This window comes from Rissa tridactyla, chromosome 1 (assembly GCF_028500815.1).
Source record: "Rissa tridactyla isolate bRisTri1 chromosome 1, bRisTri1.patW.cur.20221130, whole genome shotgun sequence".
In the NCBI taxonomy this organism is placed as follows: domain Eukaryota; kingdom Metazoa; phylum Chordata; class Aves; order Charadriiformes; family Laridae; genus Rissa; species Rissa tridactyla.
The window spans coordinates 168,504,958-168,528,100 of NC_071466.1; the positions used below are offsets into that span (position 1 = coordinate 168,504,958).

At 34.9% G+C, this 23,143-nt stretch overlaps 1 protein-coding gene across 1 annotated transcript in view; it reads right to left on the bottom strand.

Annotated features, from left to right (window-relative positions):
• The window catches only part of CFAP54 (cilia and flagella associated protein 54), a 111,218-nt gene that overhangs the window by 42,695 nt on the left and 45,380 nt on the right, over positions 1-23,143 (bottom strand). The window contains 18 exon segments of the mRNA XM_054219060.1: positions 1,299-1,505; positions 1,955-2,042; positions 2,914-3,111; positions 3,635-3,787; positions 4,808-4,922; positions 6,616-6,751; positions 6,850-7,073; positions 7,285-7,512; positions 8,218-8,399; positions 10,087-10,223; positions 10,631-10,861; positions 12,457-12,605; positions 13,686-13,797; positions 14,670-14,796; positions 15,973-16,062; positions 19,109-19,205; positions 20,568-20,711; positions 22,803-22,925. Coding sequence (XP_054075035.1) covers positions 1,299-1,505; positions 1,955-2,042; positions 2,914-3,111; positions 3,635-3,787; positions 4,808-4,922; positions 6,616-6,751; positions 6,850-7,073; positions 7,285-7,512; positions 8,218-8,399; positions 10,087-10,223; positions 10,631-10,861; positions 12,457-12,605; positions 13,686-13,797; positions 14,670-14,796; positions 15,973-16,062; positions 19,109-19,205; positions 20,568-20,711; positions 22,803-22,925 — 2,741 coding nt within the window.

Here is a 23,143-nt window from a genome sequence, read left to right on the forward strand (position 1 = left end):
AAAATTCATCTCATACAAAACTAGAAAGGTAAAGCAGGTCAAGCAACTCACAACTTAAAGTGTTTCCATAAAGGAAGCCTAAGATAACTAGCACATGAGGACTTTGACATGATAGGTGCCTAGATTAAATGAATCCCACACAGTACCTCGTAAGAGCTTTGAACCATCCTGGTAGCGGGTACTCCTCTGATCTACAATATTAGAAATCTTTAATACAAAATTAGAGTCCTCTAATCTGCATTTTACAGCCTGAGCCTAAATTGCTCTAGAAAGAGCAACTCAAGGGAAAGATATTTAAAACCCCAAGTCAGGTCTGCCTTAGGGAGAAGCTGAGAGAGGATGGCTCCCTCCAGAACCCTGCCAGGATTTGGAATGGACATATTAGCAGTAAAGGGATAGTATGCAGCATGGCAAATAGGTGCCACAAGCACCTCTAAAAGCAGCTAGGGATTGCGTCTTGCCTCATTGGACCTGAGGCCATACCATAGATCAGAATTAAAAGAGCTGTGGTTTAGAAACAACTTAAACTCGCTCCTTTTCTTCTTGGGTGCTGATTCCTACTGTGAAAATGACACTTCATCCTGAAATATCCATCCTAATACTTTCAAAGCTACCTTGGCTTACAGATATTTTACAGTGCTATTAATACGCCCTGCTTCTTAGGTAAGACAGTTTACTCTGATAAAGCTCTGCCCTTTCATGGGTATAATGCTTCTAAGGTCATTTAGAGCCGGCTTAAATATTCCTAAATTTTATATTTTGTACATTTTTGTATTGTACAACATGTTGAGGAACAGCTCAGAATTACATCCATAGTGTTTTACCAGCAGTCAAGGAGTACTGGATGGAAATATTTATTGATGGTAGACTTTAATACAGTAATTCAAATTTCATTTAGTTGTAATTCACCAGAAAATGAGTGCTTTAGGCAGTAAATCTGCCCTCGAGATACATTAATATTTAATATGTGCAATGACTTGGGAGCTGTGATATTTCAATTGAAAATCAATATGACTGTAAAATCCTTGCGCTTATGACTTTTTATCATTTTGTTTTATTTCAGTGATCTCTCCATATAATATACAGCAGCAATTACGATCAAAGATGAGCACTCAAGAAAAGGGAACAAACAACATTCTCCAAAAGAGCAACTTTCTTCCTGAAAGGAAAAATTCCTTTGCTTTTGATGAGTCTTTTTTTATAGCAACTCATTAGTGTTTTTCAATTAATTTCAAGTTGCCTACTCTCCTGGATGAGCAATTTGTTTAAAATATGAAAGAAATACATAAAATACTTACTGAGCTATCTTAGCCACTAAGACTGCTGCATGTAAACATCCCCAAACTCCAGCCTGAGAAAGAAATTTCTGACTAATATCAGTCGATCTTCCAACTGCAAAGCAGTCTGTAGCATTTTTTGGAAAACCTAACTCTTGCCAGTTGTTAAGAGCATCAGCAATGTTGAGTGTTTCATCAAGGGCTTGACACCAATATTTAAAAGCAACTCTGTAACACATAAAAAACATACCCATCATATTGCTGACATTTTCCAAAGTGGAAGATAAGACTTACTTCATTTTACCTTTATTCCCTGAGTTATAACTAATTTTGGTTAGGTCAAAAGTTGAAATACAGTTTCTACAACACAAAAAGATACCATACCTGGTCAACAGACTTATTGGGACTTATAATAAAATTGAATTGTCAAGCAATAGATATTAATTCCTAAAACCACATAGAGATGCTTAATTAATTTACTTAATTGCAATTTGTTAGCTAAGAAAAATAAACAATTTCTAGAAAAAAGCCTCTCAAAATATAGCTAATAGTGAGTTAGATGAAAGAAGTTATATGGACTTGAGGACAGTACAAGAACTTACAAGACAGTTGAAGGGTATATGAATGCCAATTAAAAAAATGAAACCATGCTCTTTTTGAATCCAATAACTATGTACCTTTTGTTTCCAGCATAAAAGTGAAGATTTCCAAGTTCATGTAGAGCCTGAACCTTGAGGTCTCTCTGGTTGTTTATTTCAAGGATTCCTGTTATTTGTTTTTCAATCAATTAGAAAAAAATATTGTCACATCATTAAATCAGTTACTGAATCTTGAACGAATTTTGCATGAGAAGTAGACAGGCATTCACATGTAATTCAATGCACAAATATATTTATTAGGCTTGTATATTTTACCTTCAAATGTACAATTTCTTATTTCTACTAACTTTAAAAGCAAGAGTAGGATGTATTTAAGGACGTGTTTATCTAAGCTTTTTTATTTTTATTTTCTCAGACTTATCAAATTTCTTCGTCTTCAGGAGATAAACTGGGAAGCAGGTTACCAGGGCCCTGCTAAACAACATTGCCTGCATACAGCACAGTAGTACTGTCCCTGTCATTTCTAGATCCTTACTTCAAATAAAATCACTTATGGCATCTGTTGACCTGCTACACTTCACCTATTACGTCATACAGCAAAAACAAATAAGCTGTAACTGTATGAGTAAAGTCATACTAGAATGTAATATGGAAGCCAAGCAACTACGTCTCATATTCAAATGCACAGACTCCTAAAGGTCTGTTTCCTAGAAAAAAAAACTATCACAGAATTAAAATGAATCTGCTGAACATTACAGCAGATTTTTAATTTGGGATTAATCAACGTAACACCACTGAAGTAATGCTTTTTCATAAGATGAGATAACTGTAGAGGTTATGAACGAACTAATGGCTTGTTTAGGATCTAATGCGGATTTTCTGAATCAACAGAAAGAAGGTTGTATATCTCTCGAAACCACCTTTCAGACAGTTATAATTGGCAGAGAAAAATAACACAGGATTAAATATATATGAACACAAATAGGCAGAATGATATTACATGTTAGCTGTACACAGAAATTTATTTTTAAAATTACCAATTGTTTGTTCATAGGAAGAGATAATGACTGAAAGCTGTGACTGTGGTATTGGTTTACTCTCAACCATACTGGAGAAATTGAATTTTTCTTGAGAAATGTCATGTGGTGTTGGTAGAAATATCATTTCAGGTCCCACACTAAATTCCAGCCTTCTGTTCGAAGAGATATGACTGCTGATTGCTCTTCCAGCATGTTCTAGATCAGAAAAGCGATTTATACGGTCAGTTCCGATAAATATTGTACTGTTTCCACCACCACAAATATTTCTGCACCATATTATTCAAACAAATATATGATTCCTGTGTGCCCCATTTTTATCTGGTTTCCTACGCTATGATTCTGTCTGTGTGTCTCCTAATTAAACTCGTTGGACGTAACACATTTGTCAGTGCAACCAAATGAAAATATATGCCCTGTTAGAGAAAAAAAACTTGGGAAGATCTTCCAGTCAGTCCTCTGACAGAGGTTTGGCTGCAGACAGGCAAGTGACACAACTAGATAAAAAAAAATATCTATCATCAACCATGAGACACAAATCATAGAAAATCAGGCTTAGAGCTTGTGCTTACAGAACGTCATAACTTTATATTCTGTGCTTTTTCTAATTGTCAATAACAACTAAAACTTGATTTGTAAAAAAATCTGTTCCTTTTGGTGTTTACTATTTTAACTGCATATACACTTTAGTAAGCGAGAAACAGTTAAATAAATAACTCACCTTGTGTGTGCGCAAGAAATAATGAAAGTAGTTTTCTGCTGTGTCTCAATGATCTGCTGTGATATTTAGATTTTTGTAGAGTTTCTCTAAAACATTTCAGTGTATCATTCACATCGAGAGGTACATAAACTAGAGCTTTTGCTTGACTGCAATCTAAAAGGAATGAAATTATGAAGAACAATTTTGCATTACATAAATAGATTATTTTTAGTAAACCACCCCTCAAAACATAAATTTAAACAATTCCAGAACTTCAAAACTGAAATAAATTCAAGTAATTGTCAGCTTTGTTTCCTGTTGGATTATGAATTAAAATTATTAACCACCAGGAACACTTCTGAGCATTTATATCTGTTTCAGTGTTAAATTTCTGTTGTCATATGACATCTATATTCCCTGAATTACATCTGCCCTGGGCATGTATCATCTCAGTTCTCTGCTCTGAATTCTGGTGTCTGAAGTCTGGAAACATCTTTTGCTACAACTGCTAATCCCATTTACTATAATTCCCATAGTTTCTATGTACCAAACCTGTGAGTCGTCATGCTCTCTCCACTGAATGCATAATATTATCTACTCTTACATACAGCATTATTTATTGTTTAATGACTTTTCTCATCTGAATTCAACACAAAGCCTTGTGTGCAATGCCTTGACATCTCTGTCTGTCATACGAGGAACTATGCTTTACAAATTTGCATTAATGACTATAACAGTTTAATCCTGACTGGAAAGCACAACAACTGTAGGTAAAAGAGGTGTTTTGTCACCTTGTAGTTTACTTCAGTTTTTTATATTGATTCTATCAATAACAGTGCACGTTCACATTAACTTCTGGGTATATTGCTGGATATCCAACCATACTGATGGAAAACTGGACCAAGACCACCAAGCTCACTCAACATACTGTAGGTCATCTGGCATCTGGATGACAATTGCTTTTCTCTGCTTTCAGATACAGTCTGAATATATTTGGAAAGGTCTTGACAACATTACTATCCATCCCAATTATCAAGAATAATAGTTTGAAGGCAACACTGAGTTTATATTAAAAGAAACAGATTATAGGGGCAGTGAAAGACCTATGATAAGGAGGAAAAAAAATATACAGTATGAAAAAAAGGAAATTGTTTGGGAGAAAAGAGAACTCATGATATTGAAATGTGCTCTCACCTGTATAATCCTTTTTCATCTCAGGGTAGAAAAAGCACCCAGGAAAAATCTGTTCATGAGCAGAATGGGCGACAGGCAGCTGTAATTTCTGCCCTATGTAGTTTCTGCAACTCATCTAAAAAGCAAATTTTCTTTCATGATAATTGAATAAGATTCAGGAAAAATCAACATTTTGTACTTAAAGTCAAATATCTAAATACACAGTCACATGACAAAATAAAATAGGACTAACTTACAAAGACACCAATGACTCATAACTAGTATCCATGTCAGTAAGAGGTGAAAAAGGGACAACGCCTAAATATTGGATATAACATGTAAGTGTTAGATTTTAATGAATTAAGCTATTATGGTATTTGCTATAATCATGAGCAACTTGTTGGTGTTCAGCAAATATTCCACCTTTCTTTGGGTAAATGCATGCTTTCGAGGAACCTGTCAGTGTAAGCATGCCTAAAGGGCACACTGCCTGTAAAACACAATGTAATGCTGCACAGGGATATACAAAATAGCTCTAAGCAAGTAAGAGAAGCAGTCTAACCCTGTCAGAGGAGCAAATTTCCACACTTCTGTAAAGGGCTATTCCAGCACAGATATTTCATTTTGCTAATGCAGCTACATCACTTCAGAAGTGGAAGAACCAATTCAGAGCTACTTCTGGTCTCTCTGAACGGCACTGCATTGCGAAACGTAGCCATACCCTCCAGATTTCAAACCTGATGCTGTCTTTTTTGAACAATTCTTATTACTGTTATCTAACTTTAGTCTTTATTCTGTAAGTTGTCTTTCAAAACTGTGATTACTTTTCCACATTGCTCAGATTACAGCGCTATGTGGTGGTTTGCCATGCTACCTTTTTTTTTTTTTAAGACAGAGGACTATGTTCTGAACGGGAGGGCCAGAAAGAAGTCAGCAGGAAACAGCCTTACAGAGAGACAAGAGTGAGCACCTCAGTTGCCCTTGGCGAGCCAGGAGTGCCTGCTGGGTTCCTGCAAGCCCTGGGCAGCAGCGCTCTGTCTCTAGGCAAGGCAGTGGCTCCTGAACCCCATGTTCATGTTCAGAATATACCCGTTCGTAATTCCAAATCTCACTTTGGAATTCCACACCTCTCCTTCAAGTCCTGTGTTTATATTAGTCATAGAAACATATTAAAAATACCAACCATGCGATTGACTTTAGTAAAACTTCTTAGAAATAAACCTTAGGTTAAAAAAAGAAAAATCCTAATTTTTAATAGCTAATTTCATGAAAAATTTCCAAGCAGAAATTTCAGTTTACTAAATAAGCAGAGGCATGGCTTTTAATGAGAGGAGTTTGCTGAGCAGCTCAGGGGTTTTTTGTTAGTGATCAAGGTTTTCAAGTTTTTTATTGGTATTACCAGTGCTTGAGTTAACCCAATTTGATTAGTTTTGGCTTTAGGAGCAGTGTTTCAATGCAGAAACAAAGCAATTTCTTTGTATTTAATTTTAATTAATCACAAAGATTGTGCAATATCCAAATAAATGGTTTCAGGTTAAAAGAGCGGCACCAAGAACTAACATGCAATTAGATTTAGGCTCATAATATGGAATGGGTGCATGATGCATGGAAGAAATGTTCTCTGGGTCATCAAGTCCAGACCTCTGCTGTTGCTCGAATCATGTTATATAAACCTTTTCATGCACTTCAATCAATTTTGTTCATTAATTTATTATAATTTACTATTTGTAAACATTATAGAAAACTATATTAATCTAATCATTGAAAGTATTTCTCTATATTTAGTTCACATTAAGAGTCAGAACCCAAAAAAGAAATCTGTGGTTCACCTTATGTGCATTATCAGATAGATGTTTTATGAAATGAGATTCATGGCTGTCATGGCCACTGAATTGCTGTATCCTTTCCAGCAGCTGCCTCTGAGCATACACCAGCAGTGGACTCACTTGTTCTGTGTATCTCTCACTGAAAAAAAAAGAAAACTACAGTAATTAAGCAAAATAACTGTATATTTAACTATACAATATTGCTTTTCAGTTTTTATTGGAGTTGGTGTGACTTACTGTGTAAATATGTTAAATTGCACAGCTATGTGTACCAGTGCTTCCCACTTCTTCATTTGATATAGCAATTCTATTGTTTTAAGAATCAGATTACATATCCATTTCAAGTCAACCACATTCACGTCATCCAGGGGAGACTGTGGATGGAGATTAGAACCACCATTCTCATCAGTAATACCTCCTATACAACTGGGAATGGAGAAGTCTCCTTCAGGATCCAAAATCTACAGAGAAGAAACATTATTCTACCTGTTATTTTCAAACTTGTTTTTAGGACAAATGAAATTATAAAGAATAGAAAATACTGCAATCTTCTAAAAACTTGTTACAGAGTATAACTTGGAGCCATCAGAATACAATGAAAGAGAAAGAAAACCATCTCTACTCAAGATGTGATAATGAAGAGTATACTGTCTTAGTAAAATTGATTTTTACCTTAAGAGACCTGCTTGCTTGTAGTTCAGTTATCATATCAATGATCATGTCTGATGCCAAATAAAATGGCAACCAGATGGTGTTCCTAAGAAAACCCCTGGTAATGGGAAATGCATCCATATCGGAATGTGAATGGTTAGCAATCAATTGTAATTCTTGAGTATAGTTCCAAAGTTCTCGACAAGCATTTTGAAGCAACGTCCAGTGGCCACCACGGTGAGCAAGAACCTATGTATATCATTCAAAATAGACTTATACTTGGGAAATACAGGAATCTAAAGTTTCATTCTTTTATTGCAAAGCTTAGGTATAAGTAATCTTTCAAAATTACAGTCTATGGATCATTCTTAATAACAGATCGTTCAATATTTCAATTCATATAAAGCATTATAGAACCTTAATTTGGAAATTTTCATAGAAGCACTAATTTATAAATTAATTTAATTGTTGCTTTTGGTGTGAGAATAAGAAATAAAGAATTAATTCACACCACATATACATGGGTTTTTACTTGGGTTTAGGAGGGTTTATGGGAAGAGTAGTCACTCTACATTTCCTTTCAATCACTGGTCCTTCTGTTTATACTACCAAGGCATTCACAAAGACCTGTGAAGGCAAAGGTAAGTCTGCAACTATTTCCAGAAAGATTTAAGAAACATGAGAAGGAAAGTTACAAAGACTAAATGAAAAATGAAACATTTATATAAATTATTATATGTTTGATAGAAACATACATTACAATAGGTGATATGTGTGCCATATTTCATACACTGTACTTGGACATTTTGCAGAAGATGAGAAATCACTGCTTTTTCCCACTGAAGTTTTTTTGACGTTTCTGAAGAGTGCATTTTTTTAAACGTAGAAAGTAGTAAGTATTGTAATGAAGTGTTTAGTAATAAATAAAATGTTTGGTAAGGAAGTTTATCTTACCACTGCTCTTCTTAAATGCAAAAAGATTTTTGTAAAATGCTCCAATAAAATGGTATGTGACAGAAACTGCTTGCATTCTTTGGGGGAATGAGAGACAGGTATTTCTGTATCCTTTGTCGTTTGAGTTCGAGGAGTATCTGTTCCACTCAGGTTAATGCTGGACTCAGAAGATTTATCTGTACCTGAAAACAAAAGTTCATTCGTTAAAAACGAGTTAGAGTTCTCAAAAAAGTAAAAAAGAAAATATTATCAGCCAGCTAGGATTTTCCTGTGGCAACTAAATACTGAAATGTTAGGAAATGCCGATGTTAAGGTTATCATATTTATAAGGTTATGATATTTAAAATATACGATACTTCTACTTAAGTGTTGGGAGAAGCAGGGATAAAAAATAGTTTGAGCAAAATATTAATGTATACCCAGTAGTTTTCAGCCTCAAAGACAGAACACAACCCTCATAGAAGTTTTAGGAAAAAATCACCATGTGGCAAGCTCCCAACAACCTTTCTGAAACTGAGGCCTCTTAAAAGGAGAAGTTAGGAAGAAGGGAAGATTTGTGACAAATTCTGTGGTTTGTGTAGAAATGCTTCATTATTTTATTCAATACCAAATATCCTCCAAGGGGAAACACAAAGGTTCACGGTTAGTGGAATACAGTGATATTTGAGCTATAGGTTTCAGGCAGAAGCAAATTTCAAGCTAAACTCTATGTCAAACTACATGCTTCATGAAATTCTTTCATTCAGAACTGCTGCAAAGGCTAGGAGGTAATAAACAGGATTTTCATTAGTTTTCAGCAACTTTCAGTGATTTGGTTCTCAGTGACTTGTAAGCATCAAGACAAAGAGTATAACTAAAAGTAAGCTGTTGCAAAGAGAATCAGTGAACTCAACTGCTAGTTTTTGTTATACCTCCTTGGAAAAGGCAAAGAGGCTGGTTGATTCTTACCTAAGGAAGTCCTACATGGAATGTTAGGAGAATTTTGCTCTCTACAGCTGTGGCAAGAATGTGTTCCCTGAAGTGCTGTTGAAAACACCAGGCTTCTGATTTCTTCTTGAACTTACGGTGGCTAGGCAGACTACTTTGCATTGACTTGTATGTTATCACCAACATCTTTGGTAATCAAAGTTCTATATTTCACAACTACCTACGCACAGGAGCCTTTCAGCTTCTGTTGAAACCTTAAAGGATGTTAATGGAAACAGCTACGACAATAACAGTCAAACATGAAAGACAGAGAACTGAAGTAAAAATAGTAGAAGATAAAAAATTGATCCCGAGGTAGCTTCTGCCACAGGAAAACACTGGGGAGCAAGCAGTGGAGAAAGAAACCTAAATTATTCTACTTAAAATTTGGAAGATAATAATAAATGTCAGTCTATAATTTTAAGACAGGCTTATAGCTAGGATATCTAAAGGAAAGGACAGACCAATTAACAGCCAAAGAAACTGATAAAAATTATCATTGCATTTGGAATAATCTGGAATATTATCAACTTAATAGGTCTAGGTAGCGTGGCTTCTGCAAAACAAAAGCTAATTTATTAGACTTTATAAACTTGTTACTAAGGTATAGGATAAAGAATAATCTCTTGATAAAAAATAACATATTTATCAATACAATAAACAACTCTCAGAGTTATTAAAAATGCCCCATTATTGACTATGACTTCATTTATAATAGATATGCCAGAGAGAAAATACAGAGGACATTTTCAAAATCCAGAAACATCTTGTCTTCAAATTGGCATAAGTGTTTTTTCGAAGTTGATGTGGAGAACTAATGATGGAAGTCAGGATAGAAATTCAGAGAAAGAAAAAGGTAAGTTGAAACTGATTCCAATTGTGCATCTATTAAAAGGTTCTTACAGGTTTGTTTTTTGGTCATTGCTGACTTTTTAAGGAGAAAAGAAGTTGGTGTTTTCATGTTATTCTCTGCAGCTTCTCTCACCACTACAGTGCCAGAATTATTTAATGAGAATATTTCAGGATCCAAAATATTGTACCTGCAGAATGGAAGAAAAAGAACAAAGCACCAAAAAAAACCAAAACACAAATATAATATTAAAAAGAATTTTGATATACACACACAAAATTCAGTTTCACAAAAGTGAGGTTTGATTACTTTCCAGCATCTTTAGGAATCAGAAATAATGAATGATTGCCAAAAGTTACGAGGAACCAAAAAACAGCACAGTATAATACATTTCAAAACTTTCATCTGATCAGTCAAGTGAGACGTCACCTGCCATAATATGGAAAACAAAACTTTTTACAAAGTAAATTAATTTGCATTTGGAAGCTGAACTGTTCATATGGCAAACTGACTGATGATACTGTAATTCAGTCTGTTTGCATTAATGGCAATAACACAACAACTTATAGCAATCATTGATAATGCAGTAAGATATACCTGTCCAGATGCCATGAACCACAAATTCCAATATTATATTGCTCTTCCAGTTTCTTTCTAAATAAGTTGTAGTGTGCAACTGCCAGATAGATATTCATCTGAGACCTCCACGGCATCTCTTCAAGACATATTTGATGAAACTTCTTTCGGTTTAAGTAATCACTCACGATTGGCTGCAGAAGTACTACTAAGGTGTGGCGAGCTACTTTTTGCAACTCTTCCTTGCATTTCCTAAGCCAAAATATATGAAGTCGCAAAAAATGAAACTGTGTTTTCTTGAAGCTCTAGAAAATATTATCATGATAAATATACACAGAAGTCTCCCATTGCCTATCCACACACTTTTATTAACTCAGAAGAATATGACATATTTCTAAGAAAAGGATTTTTGCTGCAGCCAAGAAAAGCAATTGTGCTATCCCTCTTAAAGTGCACTTAACAGACACTATACCCTAGATTTTACCAACTCCCATAAGATGTTTGTCTTCGTATTTACAAAAAGTTTACTTCTGTGTTTGAAATAATTTGTACCTGAATCATCCAAACAGATTATTATAGCAAAACCAGTGTGTTTCACGCAGTCTGTTCCGAAGATGGAGCGTCTGCTATTATTCTGTAAATTTGCATCATTCGTTTTATTGCTGTGTTTTGGTAGCTAATCATCCTCAATGTGAAGAAAACATTTTATTTCAAATATGGATGCCTGGCTTTAATTTTCAGCCTTAGATGTTTTTTATGTTTCTCTGGCAGATCAAACAATTCTTTATTACCTGGCATTTTCTCTCTGCGCAGATACACACAGTGCTGTAGTCAAATCAAATCTCATATTTTCATTTTTTATAAACTGTAAACTGGTCTCCTTATTAATCTAAATTATTTTTCTACCTGTTTTCCACCTTTAAAATGTGGGCAGAACAGTATACCATATGCAATGTTGTTATATTATACAGCAATGTTATTATGTAAAATACGAAAGACTAGCTAAAAGAGGAGAAAGCCCAGGGTAAGTTAAACATCCCCTCTTCCCCTGAAAGCCATGAAAATCATGTTAAGTAAGGTGGGGTTTTTTCTGTCAAGAAGGAAGAATGGACAGTTTAGGTAAATATTTAGAAGACAGCGTATGGAAGATTTTTTTTCAGGTTCTTTATTTAAAACATTTCCAGAATCAGTTTTGTCATTGCTTATATTCAGATATTCCTAGTTTTCTACTTGCTAATTGCTGGAAGCATAAGTGACCAAAGCACCAGGTAATGAATGCTACAAATTCTTTTAGGTCAGAAGGTACTGTTATTAGCAAGTTAACCAAATACATACAATTATCTGCCAAAAGAAGAGGTGAATGAATTATCATTTGTTTCTGTCAAGGTTCAGTTTTCTAAAAGCTAGAGAACAGATAATCCAAAAAGACTAGTAAAAGGATGAGAAAAATCACTCTGAAACTACCTGAACATCAAGAAAAAATATTCTTTATTTCTAACAGGAAAGCTCCCCAACACAGTTTGAAAAGCATTATAGCATGCAGATTAACATAGCTCTTCCACTATGATGAATCAACACGCTCAAGCTAACACAACTGAAATGCAGTCTTTGATTATTAATACAAAGACCTCAAAATCCTCAACAGTTATTCTCTGAAACAGAAATGAGATAGATTTTGTCCTCTTGAGTGGAAGCCAATTTTATACCAAACTAAAACAGAAAAGTGAGTGAACTGTGCACAAATTCATTCCTTTGACAAAAAACAGTTTTAAAATACACACTTATAAACTAAATTTCAGTCAAAATATTTTGGTTCTGTATATGAAGCTGATAACATGTTCATTTACCTTTGTGCTTCTGGACATTTCGTTATGTCTGGATGTTTCATTAAATACTGTCTAAGAGTCTGTCTTCTTCGAATAGGACTCAAGGCTTCTGTTTTTGGTTTCTTCAAAGTTGATGCCTCTGGTTTCTTTGAAGGTGAGGTCTCCACACTCTTTAAAAAAATCTTCTGTGAAAATCTTAAATATACTTCAAATACTTATTCATATCTACGTTATCAATTACTTGAGGTATACAGTGGTTTGGCTTATGCAGGAACAGAACAAAACAGAAAATAAATTCTGGAACTGTTTGTCAAAATAAAACAGCAAAAGAAATATTTAATATTTCAGAAAGCTTTACAATTTCTCTGGAAGGTATATGTCAAATGCCTGACACTAAGAAGCTAGCCAGGTCCCCAGATATTTTCTTTCATATACCAATGTTTTTAATCTCAAAAAAAAAATATTTTTCTATTCTTCTCTATATTCTTCTCTATAGTTCTTTTGCTATTATTATAAATAGTAAAACTTTGCAATGTAAAAACTGAGAGAGAAAACCCTTTCCCTAATCTGTCTCAAATGCTAGCAATATTAAGGCATTACTAGAGGGTTATGAGGGAGAAAACTCTTCCTCCAAAACAATACAAACCTATTAAGATTATTCTTACCTTCCAGTAAAGCAAAAAATTATTTTTAAAAAGTTCTGAACAGAAAGCCTTTATTGTGCAATTAGAATATCTGCACAAGGAGTTACTCACAAAAAAGTATAAGTACAACATATTGTGCAAAAATGCCGAAATCGATCTCCTTTTCTTAATATGTTGGTACCCAACCCAATATGTTAATATCCTATTAATAATATCCTATTAACATATTAATAATAATTCATTACCATATTAGTTATTAACATATTATTGATAATAATTAGCATATTATTAATATCCTATTAACATATTGCTTTTTCTAAAGGGAGCTGACGAAAGGCAAGTTTTCATTGATTTTGGAATGCATTACTCTGACTCATCTCAAATTCCTCACAATTGTTGGTCTTTCAGATAAATCCCAAGCAAACTTTTCTTCCTGATTTTAGGAGTGCAGAGGTGAGCTGAGGACTAGAGTTTATATCCCCAATTTTAGTAATTATGCATGTCTCTAGCTCAGGTTTTTATGAGACAGCTTTTAAAAATTTATTTTTATGCTTATGGTATTGCTGCCCAGTAAAGACATACATTTCGCCTTAAAAAAAAACTCACTTTCTGAAACCTCACCACTCCTGTAGTGTTTCTATCCATGCCTTCTGACAGAGTTGGAGAACTTGTTTCTTGTGTTGAAATTCCATTATTACAGAGAAGGTGGTCATTCCTCCTGACAAACAAATAATGTTAAAATCATCACGATCATCATCATGTTAAACTCCTTTCATAGTTAAAGGGTTATCTTTGGGAATAGGCAGAGCACATCCAATTCCTATTTCATTGGGAGTTTTCAGCAAGTTTTTCTTTCCTTCTTCCCCTTCAAAAAATTAGAAGTTCTCACCTTCAAGGTTTATTATAGAAATCTGAATGTATAGGTAACAACTATCTTACCTTCCTAACTCCTAGTAAAACAAAACATTTTGCTTCATCACCCAAATTCTACTATGAAATTCTGTATAGAACTTCTTCATGTCTAATTCTTTTGGTCTTTTGTAACAGCAATACCTGTTCCCTATAACATATTTCCTTTCCATTGATTATTTCCCTTTCAAATTTTAGAAAAGCTGGTGTGTGTTTTTAACAAAGCTGTAGTTGAATTTCTTTGAGATCCTGTTAGGTAAGTGTCTACAATTTGGTTCCACTTACCTTTTCAGTATAGAATTTTTTTTAGACACTACAGTAGCCCCTGATCAGTTTGCTTTTGATCTAACCCAACACGCTTTTCCATGTTATCCCGCTGCCTCATAATAATACATTTAACAGCCATATTACCAACTGGTGTCTGTGAAAAGGAAAATCCTGGAAACTGATGATTGTAGACAGGAGTTTTGAACAGACACAGCCAAGGGAGAAGTCTCCATGTGTAACGAGGTCACAATATTTTGTGTATAATCTGGAATATAATCCTCTGTGTTCATGGAATTTCTGCAGACTGTGAGCCATGGAAATGGTTCCAGATGAGTCTTCTACCAGGTACAATTTACAGGTTCTGCTGGTGAACCTAAGTAGTAGTTTTTCACTACTACAATAATAGACATCTACCTTTTCAAGTAAACTTGCACATTGCCTGCCCATTCCAGAACGCATTGAAACTTCTCTTCATTCAGGATTTTGTGCAAAACTTGAACAAAGAACTCAAGAAAACGCGATTTCTTTCTGAATTTCATCACTGCAATAAAGTAACAAATAATTAACACAGGTTTTGTATTTATGCTGTAAAACATTTCCGAATTCAGCTATAATTACACCTATGTATGTCTCAAAGCATGTATTTATGCCATGTTGCAATGCTGATGAAGAAAAAGCATACTGATATTGAAATCAAATATGTCACAATACACAATAGCAGTTCCTTAATACTTCTTGTTGTGACCGGGCATCCAGAATCACAAAGTTCACTCTATTTACACTCCTAGAATGACAAACATTCTAGGGACTACAAAAACAGGTTTGGAACTATTTTTGTATCACACAGTACATAGTACAAAAATATTTCATAGCAATATTCAACATGCCTAATTGTACACATGCCTGAAAATCCTGCAAAAACAATAAAGCAAGTATAAACAGAGTAACTGCATCCTATTCACTTAGGTTGCTCTTCTTGGTGACAGTCGCATTAGTATGGAAGCGTCACATTAGTATGGAAGCATCACATAGTTCTCATTGCAGCAGTGAACTGTGTTGTCTAGGTTTTAGGCAGCTTTTTAATTGTTTGCAAACTGCTTTTACTGTTTGGCTGTCTTAATAATTTTTTACCACTGAGAAATAAATAAGTATTTATCCTATCTGAAAGCCATACTAATTTTACAGGCTACGCTACATTGTTATTTTGAACACCAATATTAAAACAAAAAAAAATCAGGCCGTGACAAAGGCCACATACCAGAATCATAAATCCTATTTGAAAAACACAAATGTACTCAGACTTTTGGGAATTCCTCTTTCACTAACATTATTTATTGTGGAGATGGGGTATCTCAATTTAAAAAGAACATCCCACACAAATATAATCTTTGAAATCTTGACACAACTTTAAAAAATGAGCTCATTTTTAAGGTCATTAGAAAATAAACATTACTCAAATTCTTTAAAATATTAATATTTTATATAATTAGCATCATCATATAAAATGATTTGTTGCAAGTATTTCATACACTTCTAAATGTGACTATATTAAGAACTTTTTTCAAGCTATGTTTTACTTGATTTTATATATTTGTATATTCACAAAATGAAGAGGAAGTTTCCAAGAGCTTATTCCAAGCAAGAAGTAGATAGCTTTACTGGCAACTTTCTGAAGTAAAGATGCCTTTACAATTAAAATAGCCACCAATTATCCTACCTTCTCGATACGCATTGTTTGATGTCCAACATGAAATTACAGGGTAGAGGAACAAAGGATCTTCCTGTCCTGTAAGCTCCGATCCACGAGCTACACCAATAACAAAATCAAATCCATTATGACAAGCAGAGATAGTCTACAACAGAAACTCTACCTGGAATCATAACTGAAGACTAGAAAAATCCTTCTTTAGCACAGAGTTTGCTTTTAAATCTCTCACTGTCATCAGAGAGAAAATCAAAAGCTTGCTCTTTTCTTCTAACATAAGTAGCTCTGCCACTTAAATAATGAAAAGCTTATGGATGTGATTGATGAACTTCCAGCTACTAGACAACAAACAGGATGTCTGGAGTTCATCAGAGGTCTAACAAAGCTCCATACAAATCATCTGTGAAGGAGGAAGTGCAGTAAGGACATGTCCAAAACCGTATTTAAGGCTATACAGAATGAACTGAACACACGATGCTACTACTGACTAGTGCTTACATACATGCTCGCCATATGGATAGCATAAGTAGGTAAAGGAACTTTTTTTCTTCACATAAACATTTATATAAAGATATGTATATGAATGTATTTCTATTTTATAAATAATATATTAGATATAGTGTAAATGATATATAGCTATAAATAGTATATACAATATATAGCTATAAATAGTATATACAATATATAGGAGAACAATAACTTGGATTCAAGCTTCTGAGAGTTAAATATAACTGTGTTACTAGCTGATGAGCACCAGAACAAGGTTACATGTGCTAGCTGCTATTTTGCCTTAATAAAAAAACATGACCTACAAATTTTGTGCTTAGGCAAGTTGTGGGGTTGAGAAAGATCAATGCAGCCAGTCCCTGAGAAAAGCGAGGTTAAAAAGGCACTCTGGAACAACCAGTTGTGATAGTGGATCAATAGCTACACCCTCCACTGGTAGCAGTCAGTTGAAGTCTGTTGAATGCAAATCATGTGCAACTGAATAGGACAGCCAGCACGACAAGCAGATCTTTTTTAGTTGCCTTTTAGGAGAAGTCACACCCTTTATTACTACTCTCTCCTGTTGGACAAGTTCAAAAATATATTCCTTCAAATGCGCATTTTCACAAGGAAGAATACCTCCCAAATTTTTTTAAATGGGAAAACATTTCAGAATTTAAATTGGACTGTGTATGAAATATTTGGTTTTTCTCAGTTTCTTATGAAAAAGGCAGATTCATTTCTTTTATATTTTTCTCATAGACTATCATCAATGGAATGCTAAGCCTTGATCTACTTTTAAGGATTTCCTATGACAGGGTTTTTTCCAAAATATTTTTAACTGCATGCCCTACAGGTGTGCACATTGTCCTAAATCACTTATACATATTTGTATATCTATAATGGCAGCTCTAAGCTTTGTTATTTGTTTTGCATGGCTTCAGCAACAGAATCCTCTTCAATTTGTATCCTGAAACTTATTGACGAATATGCTATTTCAGCAACAGAGCAGACTTCAGCCATCAAGTATTTGCCAGTTACTGAAAATGCGTTCTTCTCTAACTTATCAACCCATTAATTTAACTTCCATTATGTAAAAATGGAACATCATTTTATTAAGTAATCAATGTAATTTTCCATTAACTTACAGAATTCATTCACTCTGTAAGTTCTTCTGCAGGAATGCAGGCATCGATGTTGGCAGCAGAAAATCAGTGCACAGATGAATGGAATTTTTGTGTCACTCTTTTTATTCTATTTATTACAGAAATTCTTTCTCTTCTTAGACAAATGCATTGTGGGTTGGACTAGATGACCCTTAAAGGTCCCTTCCACCCCAAACTATTCTATGATTCTAGAGATGATGGACGATAACTAGAACATGAGTCAGCAGCATGCCCTTGCAGCAAAGACCAGTTGCATACTGGGCCATATTAGGAACAGCATAGCCAGCAGGTCAAGGGAAGTGATTATTCCTCCCTCTTCAGCACTTGTAAGACCACATCTAGATTACTGTATTTGGTTTTGGACACTGTAGTACAAGACTCTGACATACTGCAGTAAGTCCAGAGAAGGGCCACCAAGATGATAAGGAGCTAAAGTGCACAACAAAGCAGGAAGAGTCTGAGAGAATTGAGTTTATTCAATCTTCAGAAGGCTAAGAGGAGTCTACACCTACCTATAGGCAGAATACGGAGTATGGAGACAGACCATCCTCATTGATGGCACAAGAGGCAATAGACACAAGTTGCAAATAAGAAAATTCCAAATAGACATAAAGAAAACCTTTTTTTAACCATAAGCGTGGTCAACTATGTGAACAGGTTGCCTGTCTTTCTTCAGAGAGATTCATAACTTGACTGGACAAGTGCCAGACCAACCTGATCTAATTGTACCTGTTTTGAGCAGGGGGTTGGAATAAATGGCTTCCAGAAATGTCTTTAACCTAAATGATTTTATGATTCAATCCAGGCTCCAAGGAGTACAAGATGCCATGCAAATACAATGGAAGAAAAATCAGTAGTGGCTCTGTGTCTTAAGTTCTAATCAAATTTCTTTTATAAGTCCTACATATTCACCTAACTTTGGCAGAACTATTAGCCTGAAAATTTTGTGCTTAATCCATACTCTAAGATATTTTAAAGTTGATATATTCATTCCTGAGTTACAAGTAATGCTAGTATACATGCGATTCCTTCAGAAAGAGGACAATTTCTGTTAACTTTCTTCAGGAAGCCTTTTCTCCACTAAAATTTCCTGCAGTGGTCATTACTACTAGCAATGGTAGGATAGTAACACATGCTATAAATGGACAATGGTCTTTGCCACTGCATTTTCTGATTTAGGAGAATAAGCAAGCCTAAATAATACAGAACCCAATTTACATAAATTGAGGGAACACATATATTTGCAGAACAGAACAGAACAGAACCGACCATTCCTTTCTAAGAAGGAATAAGTGTTTTGGTGGAAATGATGAAAAAGATCAATAAAAGTCATTATACACATCACTTCCATGGATAAATAACGTCACTGGAATTATGATTTTGGTTGATTTATCATGGAATATATATGAATCTACTTCTTAGGAAAATAATTTTCACAAATAAACCACAGAAAAATGCATAGAAAAAGGTAAGAAATGTTTTAATAGTACACCCACCTGGTTTTGTCAGTTTGAGGAGATTTGATTCAAGAGCACTTAGATTTTCTGTTGCTTTTTCCATTGCAGCTAAATGGGATGTCTTTGCAGAAGTGGTCTGAAACATCCAATACTTAGTCATGAAAATTTAGCTTTTACCGAAGTAAACCCAGCAGGTCAATAGTGGAGTCTGGGTTAGATCACAAGTCTTCTAATGCTATATCTGATAATTTCAGCAATATTGTCTTATTTTTCTTTTCAAGTGAAAATTGATGTTCATAAACTTTTTAGTATGGCTGGAATAACCTGGCCATGATTCATTCTTGACTGATCTCCAAGGGAGTAAGTAGAGTTGCTCTGCCACCAAATACATTTTTAGGGAAGTCCCACATGCTACTATAACAAATTTGAACAGATGGTTTGACAAAATGTGTTGTTTTCCAGAAAAATTAATATTTTGTAGATTATTTACTGCCTACAGAGATCAAAATCTTCCTCTGTAAAGAAAGTTCTTCTTTTTTCATTTCTGAAAATACAATTTTCAGTCAGCCCTACTTGGGTCAACATATTATATTGTTCCTACAGTCTTAGATTACTTTCCTTTTTTTGCTTTGAACTTGGGAGCAGCTAACACAAACTCAGCAATAAACAATGAAGAAAATCATTTGTCCTGGATCCTATCAGTGTCCTACAAATTTTCTTCCAGAAATCCTTCCCTGTGAGGTGATTGACTCTTTGTCACTCTCTCCAATATATCTCAGTTTCATGCTCACATTGCTTCCTTTCTTCCTCTCATTATTCCTACTTTCTTACTTCTTTCTCAAATCTCATCTCTAGTAAAATCTCTTCTAAAATTATTTAAAGAAAAAACAGGAAAGTACAGAGAATCAACACTTTACTCTGATTCTAACTTGTAGGATATCCTCACAACCTGATGCATCTCTCTGTAATTTAAGTATTCAGGTCTTTAAGGTTGAAAGTTCTTCCTCCGTTGAGAAATACTTTTCAGTCTACGCAGTTCTTAAGTTACTCTCTTATTATGACCCAGTTTCAAGCAGCTGCTGCACTAAATGAGCGGCTAAGTTTCTACATTATTTAGGATATTTTTGCTCTTCTTTACTTACGTAATTCTTTAATTACTTTTTCTGTCTAATAAAGCATTCCTGCAAACTATACATGAAGATCAGTTAGAGATGCTTGTATAAGTATCTGCAGGATCCCCGTGGCTCTGAACTGTAATGTTGCTAACCCCTCTCAAGTTCAACAAGATGAGACCCTGTACCCACTGCAGTCTGCAACTGGTCTTAACAAAGATGGCTACAATTAAACAGAAGCCTCTCAGCTGTACTTTGGGATCTCTTATTCTATGAGGAAACATTTCATACAGTCACTTCTAAACCAAAAAGTTAATAGATGAGGTCTTCAAAAATAATAAACACAGCATTTAGAGAAAATAAAAAGTGAAAATCAGAGCAATTACTTTAACCTCTTTGTTAGTCTGTGTTTCTTCAGTTTTCACAGCTCCTGACTGGCAGGGTGAGATTGCTGGCGAGGAATCCAACAATTTTTTCCCATAGTTAACAATAATTACAGCTAGTTCATATTCTTGCCATGAACGTAGTACCTATTAAAGAATCATGTTATATATTTTTGTTTTCCATAACATATAACGTTTCATTATTGTCTACTTATAATTGTCAAAATGCATGAATATTATAAATAGAAATTAATTACTCGATACTGAAGTTTCCTTTATTAAAAAACCCAAGACTATAGACCTCTAAAGTAATTGGAATTGCAGATATGTTATCTGTGTATTCTACTTTGGCTTAACGTATCCCTCAGAGAATAGAAAGATTTAACCAGAAGTATCTATTTCTGTGATTGACATTCTCCCTGTTCTCAGGCAGTACTGCTATCAAAGAATATAAAGGGTAACTAAATGATCCTCATTTACCTCTCTGGTATCAAGTGCACATTCGTAAATCTCAACTGTATTAGTAAAAGGACTGGTGAAATTTATTTTGAAAATTATGAAATTTGTAACTGAACAGTGTGGGGAATGCTTTTAGATGGCTTTATCTTCTTTAAATAGAGCTCTAAAGCCCAACGTACTTCTACTACATGCAAGGTAACTTCACATTAGGATGTTTGTCTTCAGGATAGAAAATAAGTGTATAGATTACTTTAGGACAAATACAGTACATGGCCTGACTATTCTGTTGAAATACTAAATCTAAGGAGAAAAAAAAAAATTATCAGTACAAGCAGACAGTTATTTAGCTGGGGAATCCAACAACAAGCAGACACTATATCAAGGTTTCAAGGTTCCTAATAAGCTTTGTTGGCCTTGATCGCCTCCGCCTGGGCTCTCCCCCCATGGGGCCAGGAGCTCTCTTTCAGCTCAGGCCTGAGCCTATCTGTCTGATAGCCGGCTCCTATCTGTCAGGAATGATGGTCTCCAGTGCACTCCAAGTCATGCCTGGACCTGGCCATGGATCCACTGGTCTGGACACCTGACCTGCGGACTGACTCCTCAGCTTGGCCTCAGACTGCTCCCACCATGATGGACCAGCCTTTTGTGCTGTGTCTGATCTTACCTACCCTCATCAGACCTGATCCTGACCTGCGGCTTGACTTCCCAGCTTCATCTCGGATCTGCCCCATCACCACAAATTCACCCGATGATCTGGACTCCTGGTTGAATCTGACAGCCAGGTGCTTCCCTGCCAGCCATGGCATTGGCCTCGGCTCCTGGCTTGCCAGCCCTCACTGTGCCCTGACACTACCCTCACACCCATGAAGTAATTGGTTAATACCAAGAAAATGGCGACAGTAGGGCTTAAAATATTCATCTTTATAAATCTTAAAAGAATGGAAACTGTGTCTTCTTGCAGAGCACTTTTAAGGGTTTTTGACATTGATCTGGTCTTGTGAGATAAGCATAGAAATGCAGCTCCCATAAAGACTGGGGTGAGGGATCACCAACATGGGGGAACCCCTCAAAGCATCAGCCGCAGCTCAGCTTTGATATGAGCTCTTCGCTGAGGTGTACTCAAAGCTAGAGGAAAGCTGACTTTTTCAGCATCATACAGTTACCATGGCAGGTACTTTAACTCTAGCATGACTCCACAACTGAAGAAAAAAATCCTACCTGTACCACATTTCTCATCTCACTAAATAGATTGAGTATCTAAATCATAAATTGATCTACAGATAGGTATTATCATTGAAAGTCAAGGTGTTTATGTTCCTGACAGCACGTGGGACCAAATTGTATAAAGTCTCTTGTATCTAATTAGCAGATAAGCTATGTATGTTATTCTGATTAAAACTATAAATATGGCCTATACGCAGCAAGTAAATTTTTAAATTTATATATTACATATATGCCGTATTGAAAATAATACCACCTTAAATGTAAAAATACATGCAATGATATAAAATACAGATTTCATGTCATGGACTAAAAATTACAGCCTGTTTTCTGAACAAAGGAAAATTCAGTTTTATTAAAAAGTCAAAATTTCATTATTATATAAAATGCCCTGATACAAAGACACTAGTAAATATTTCTATACCTTTGTCCTTTAAGAGTGTTTGTTTTCTAAGATATCACTCTGAAGGCCAGCTTACTAAATCTTTTTTTTTCTTTCTGTAAATGACAAGAGCTATATCTTAAACTAAGCTGTAAGCACAATAATCCACACCATACCTTTGCTGTATAAAATGAAGTACAAGCTATCATATGCTGAATACTCTCGTAACATCCTGCCTGCCTCCTCTGCAAAGTAGCACTTGGAATTTCTTGAAGGACAGCCAAGCATTTAATGAGAATCTGTTAATACAAGGGTTAAAACAAAGTCTGAAGTCTGCAACACAACTTACAAGCTCGTACCTCTATACAATCTATTGCATTTGATGGTGAACTTCTTTAAAATCTAATGGATGGGATAAGAAGCTAGCTCTACAAAAGCCAACAATAAAATTTCCATTGAAATTAACAGTTTCAAGATTTCAAACACAGCCCTTTGGAATAAATGACATGTTCACATA